The sequence below is a fragment of the Choristoneura fumiferana genome, chromosome 3 (genome assembly GCF_025370935.1).
Source record: "Choristoneura fumiferana chromosome 3, NRCan_CFum_1, whole genome shotgun sequence".
Lineage (NCBI taxonomy): Eukaryota > Metazoa > Arthropoda > Insecta > Lepidoptera > Tortricidae > Choristoneura > Choristoneura fumiferana.
Genome location: NC_133474.1, coordinates 22,669,307 through 22,675,306, shown reverse-complemented (window position 1 = coordinate 22,675,306; position 6,000 = coordinate 22,669,307). Strand labels below are relative to the sequence as shown.

Below are 6,000 nucleotides of genomic sequence, written 5' to 3'. Positions count from 1 at the left end.
ACAAAAAGGACTTCCACTGGCTTGCCTCTGCGCGCTAATAAACCTTCTAAGCGTCATTATAATGCGTTTTTTTGTTAAATCACTCACGGCCTCAGTAGGGCTATGCGGTATTGGGCTTGTTGATGGCAATACCGGTATTATTCCGGTATTCAAATTTTGAAAACCGGTATCCCGGTATTTCGGTAATTTTTCGGTATTTTCTATATTTCCCTTATTTTTCTTTCTTTCTGTATAAGTCTGTTGTTTGTTGAAATATAACCAATATACATGAAAAGCAATTAATAAACTCCCTTTTAATGAGCAAGTGTTAAAATAAAAAACTTAAGTTGTAATTGTTAACTAATACTTATATAATATGGAATTGGATTCTCTAATTCTTAGGTGAAAATTGTTTCACCGATTATTAGTTCCCAACCAAATTTTCGCATAATTTTCTTTCGCTTGTACGAGGCTCATTAAATATCCAGTTCAAGCTTGAAAGGTCTCTACTAATGAAATCTTCGCTCCGCCCGAACCAGTTCAGCTCCAAAACCCCGAGAGCTTTCAGCTCAAACTTCAAAGCCATTTCGAATGCCTAGGTAGCGACGTGGACGATTACAACGACGGGTTTGTGGAAGCTGTCCATACGATCGGATCTAACTCCTTCAAAACCCGCCGTACTAGAACCAATAAGCTCTCGCGCTCTGGCCTTAGGCTCATGCAGGTGAGGCGTGAGATGCTGCTACAGTCTTCTGGTGACGCTTAATTGTCGCTATCAGCAGTTCAATAGGCAGATCTCAAAATCTCTGAAGCGCGATGTACGCCGATTTAATACTAATAAATAGCATTGAAGAGGCTATTGAGCGTATCAGAGGCTCTAAGTGTTTACCAGGGATCTGTCTGTAAGTCAAAGCGGTTAATGAAGTTGAAGACCGACGACGGCAGAATCATTTCATCCAAACTGAGCTGTTGGGGGGAAACGAGAGGTTTTATGGATAGCGACACGACAACCCGAACACCCGTCGAAAATCTAGCTAAAGACCCGAGGGCTAGATTAACCCGACACTATCACGAAGACCTCCAGACGTCAGCCTGTACGAGATTAGTATGGCCCTCAAATAGCTTAAGAATGACAAAGCCCGGGTGACGATGAAATTACAGCCGAACTCTTAAAGGCGGGTGGTAAACCAGCCCTTAAGGACCTTAAGACGCCGTTTAGTTCCGTCCTCCACCAAGGGGAACACCGAAAGCATGGAACAGAAGACAGTGGTGGTGCTCATCTTCAAAAAAGGTGATAAACACCTTGCCGAAGAATTATAGACCCATCTCACTTCTGAGCCATGTTTACAAGCTGTTTTTCAGGGTCATAACAAATCGTCTCGCAAGCAGGTTTGACGATTTCCAGCCTCCCGAACAAGCCGGCTTCCGAAAACCTATAGTACCGTAGACCACATGTACGTTGCGGCATGTTATACAGAAGACCGAAGGGTATAACTTCCCCCTTTGCCTTGCATTTGTGGACTACGAGAAAGCCTTCGATTCGATCGAGACTTGGGCTGTGATGCAGGCTCTCCAGCGGTGCAGTTGACTACCGGTATATCGGAGTGTTGAAGTGTCTAGTGTCTGTACCAAAACGCCACTATGTCCGTCCGATTACATGACCAGAGCACGAAGCCTATTCCTCTGCAGCGGGGAGTCAGACAAGGAGATGTGATCGCTCCGAAACTGTTCACCGTTGCATTGGAGGATGCTTTTAAGGTTCTGGACTGGAAAGGACGAGGCATCAACATTAATGGCGGGTACTTCACTCGCCTTCGATTCGCCGACGATATTGTTGTCATGGCTGAGACCATGGAAGACCTCAGTGCTATGCTCGCCGACCTCTGCAGTTTCCGACCGAGTTGGCCTAAAAATGAACATGGACAAGACGAAAGTCGTCTAACTAATGTCCATGTTGTCCCAATTCCCGCAATAGTCGGGGGCTCTGCGCTCGAAGTTGTTGACGACTATGTATACCTGGGACAAACGGTCCAGTTAGGTAGGTCCAACTTCGAGAAAGCTTACACTACAAATAAGCAAAGCAAACTTGTGCGCGGTAAATTTGAAATTTGAAAGTAGATTAAGAGGTAAGTAATTTCAAAAGCCATAAGTCTGAAGACAAGTTATTAAAAGCGCTTGCTTGTTTGAAATTAAAGTCGACTATTACTATTTTAAGCACAAGTCAAAATACCGAAAAACCGGTTTTGTAGATATTTAATACCGGTATTAAAAGAGGGGAAAAAATGACCGGTTTTTCGGTAATACCGAATACCGGTATCCATGCCCTAGCCTCAAGGTGAACGCATTTATATCGCAAACAAACAAATAAGCAAAGGTAGCATTTTATTAATTTGCTGCCACGACCTTTACGATTTAAAATGTGAAATGGGCCAGCAAAGTCCAAACCTACACTGATAAATGGGAAATCTGGGTTAATTCTCTGGGCCGGGAGATTGCCCATTATGGGGCACAGAGTTTTGCCGCTCACCCGCCTACAGCGCGTGCAGGTGTCGACCGTGCGCCGCGCGAGCCGCCGCCCGCTGAGGGCCACTAGGGCGTCCAGTCTCGGAAATATTTTTGAGTCTCGGGACTGAGACGAGACTTTGTCTTCAGTCCCGGGAGTCTCGAAATTTCGAGACTTTCGAGACTTAACGACAAATCCTTTTGGATGGTCCGAATCTGAAGTGAAGTCATAGTCGTCGTAGTTGCAGATAAAGAAGTACTTAGTGGGAGAAGAGCGGGCGACTTCAAATATTACGAAAAAAAAATTTTTTTTAAATAAAGTTTATGTTGTTTATTAAATTATCAGAACACTACCATCCTAATTCAAAAGGATGCATGTCCAAAAATGCAATTTCGTTTAATTACACTTTTCGATACATAAACATCAATCTATCATATGAACATGTTTCTGAAAAACTAGTAAAAATTTTCAACAACTTACTAAGAAAATTTAGCATATGTCCAAAACCATGACATTTCCCAAGCAGTATGGCCTTATGAGTGTAACAACAATTGTTCCTTATCTCCTCTTTACTAAGAGTTCAGAACGCATAATCTTTTTCTATCTGTTTTTATGGCTTAGTTAGTGACTGCAATGCAATGAATCCGCTTGGGGTGTAGGTACATAAAATATGTAGATGACAAAATACAATTTCTTCCATGCATCGTCGTTAATAAATATTACCTATCATGTAGTGAACAACATAATCATCACAGTATAAACCACAGTTTACCTAGCTAATTCAAGTATTTAACGTATATGGATTTTTTGAGGTACTTTTGAAAGTTCATTTGATTTTTACTCATCGTATATGCATTATAATTGACTGTAAACAATCACAAGTCCGGTCTTGCTGGACTGAATAAAATAAGTCTCGAAGTCTCGAAAATCACCGAGACTGGAACTGCAGAGTCTCGGGACCGAAAATGGTTCGAGACTCTCGGTTTTCCGAGAGTCTCGATTCCCGGGATGGAAGCCCTACGGGCCACACTCGCTCCTTAACTATAGATAGCAGTAACTGAGGTGGCGCGTGCATGTTTTTAAATGCTCATGTAAAAATATGAGCTTGGTTAGCCGGTGTGACGCGTGAAGTAAAATGGGATGCTTCTTTTCGTATGAGTAACTTGACGCATCGATTCTGCCACCGACTCGGATCAATTTTTCATGAACAAACGGCGAAAGAGACAATATTTTACATTTGGGGCTCAGTGCTTTATTTTTTATTAGAGTGCCATACTCATTAGTAATATGACTCGATCTGAGCAATTATGCAAAGCTTATTGAACGATTCAGTCAACTCTTCCACGGGTTAAGTTACCTAGGCGCTTATTTTTAGAATTTTTACAATTAAATTACCTATTTACGTAGGCAAATGCACGTTGAATCCTATTTAATGAAGAATCACAAGGTATACCGCAAGCTGTAAGGTGGCGTTTGAGGACATCTCTATAGCGCAGAAATTGGCCTCCCGCGCTTCCGCTTTCCCACGAGAGTTCGAATAGAACACTGCCTTTGGCAATCTAAAATCGTCCATGCGCAAAACGTGACCACACCATCTCAGCTGATGTTTCATTATGAGCGCCTCAATGCCAGGCACGCCTGCGCGACGAAGAACTGCGGTAACTTGCGGTATACCTTGTGATCGTTGGGAGGAGCTTGCACTGCAGAGAACAGAGTGGCGCTCTATTGTTCGCAAAGGCGTCGAGCGTTTTGAGCGGATGCGTCTGGAGGACCTGGATGCTAAGCGTCAATTGCGTAAGACGCGACCAAGGCCCTCCTACACTTACACATACAATGGTTCCAGACAACTTCACTGCGCTCCATGTGATCGAATTTTCCGGACTAAGTTTGGTTTTGCGAGCCACATCCGAGCTTTTCACAACCCGGACAGGGACAATTGACGGAGTCGCTGTCGCCGGATACGGCGAGGAGGACTACTACTAATGAAGAATATTTTTCAAAGTTAATAAATTGTTCAGCAATCGTTATAGTGTTCGATTTTATTTCCGGTAAGTCGATAATATTATTTTGATTTAATATAGGCCAATCATTTTCATGTTTAGTCAAGAATTTAGGTCCGGACCACCACAGCCTCAACGCCATTAGGCGACCGGCGTCGACGCCCGCGCGAAAACTAGGTCAGCCGGATTTTCGGCAGTGGGTACGTACCGCCATGATGATGGCTTTGTATTCTCTATTATTTCGTTTACACGATTTGCTACAAATGATTTTAATTGTGCAGTGTTATTTTTCAGCCAGGCCAGTACTATAGTGGAGTCGGACCAGTGGACTACGCGATCAGGTTTGTACCGCAGCGAGTCAAGGACGGCGCGGCCCAGCCGGGCGGCCAGCAGCGCCGCACACAGCTCCAGGCGCGGCATCGTCGTGGGCTTCAAAGGTGACACCTTAGATTTAGCGCACAATAGCCTCACAGTCACATGATGGTTCTGTGTTACTGACTTCATGTAAACGCAAGCACCATACGCGGCCTGGGACGCATCACTGAAAACATGCATTTCTATCGATTTCGGTGAATCACACAACACTGGCCTGTTTATGTGTAACCCTTGAATAAATGGTAAATTATGAGTGAACTTTTCCCATTCTTCTTTATGACCTTTGGGACGGGCTCATCCAATCAAGCTTTTCCTGCCACAATTTCTGTAGGAGCATTTTAGGCTGTATTATACAAGGACTTAATAAACCCAACGGGTCGAAAATTTTAAAAGAATTGGACATGATAAACCTTTTAGTTATTTTATCATTAGGGGGGGATTTTTTACCAGAAAATTAAGAGAATCATGAACTGGACTCCACCCCAGTCCGAGCGTACTCGAGACTCGCTGATAGTCAGATTTTTCGCGTGTATTTATTGATGAGTTTCGAACAGTGTAGGTAAATTACTTTTATATTTACGCAAATTAAAGCATCCTGCCCTCAAAGCCTCCGAGACTGATTTTTGTATGTATCTAAGCTCGTTTTCATCATTTGAACCCGTAATAAGATCATCCACATAAAAATCCTTTTGTATGATTGTTTAATGAGGAGATCATCGTGCTCTTCCCCTAGCTGCGAGAGGCAGCGCGTGCTCAAGTAGCTCGCGCTCGCGGTACCGTAAGTGAGCGTGTTTAACCGTAACGTTCTAAGCGGCTTGGACTCATCCTCTCTCCAGATTATGAGTTGCAAATCACGATCCTCATTTTTGACTTGAACCTGGCGATACATCTTTCGATATCGCCGGATAAGATGATTTATATTGCCTAGCTCTTACTAGAATTGAGAATAGGGAGTCCTGCACATTAGGGCCAACCATCAGGATATCATTTAAAGAGATTCCGGAAGAAGAGGCAGCTGAGCCGTCGAATACCACTCGGAGCGAGGTGGATTCGCTGTTTTTAAGTACAGCATGGTGACATAAAAAATACCTGGACTTGGTTTAACAATGGCTGATTCACTGAGATGCCCTAGATCGATACTCG

General features: G+C 43.5%; 1 protein-coding gene across 1 annotated transcript; it reads right to left on the bottom strand.

The window, feature by feature from the left end:
* Nucleotides 1-4,623: 4,623 nt before the first annotated feature.
* On the bottom strand, nucleotides 4,624-5,037 carry LOC141426138 (uncharacterized). The gene has a single exon (XM_074084999.1). It carries the CDS (start codon nucleotides 5,035-5,037, stop codon nucleotides 4,624-4,626), a length of 414 nt encoding a protein of 137 aa, XP_073941100.1.
* Between the last annotated feature and the right edge of the window lie 963 nt (nucleotides 5,038-6,000).

Excerpts from the sequence above, each read along its gene's own strand:
- LOC141426138 (XM_074084999.1), bottom strand. The coding sequence starts at position 5,037 with ATGCATGTTTTCAGTGATGCGTCCCAGGCCGCGTATGGTGCTTGCGTT.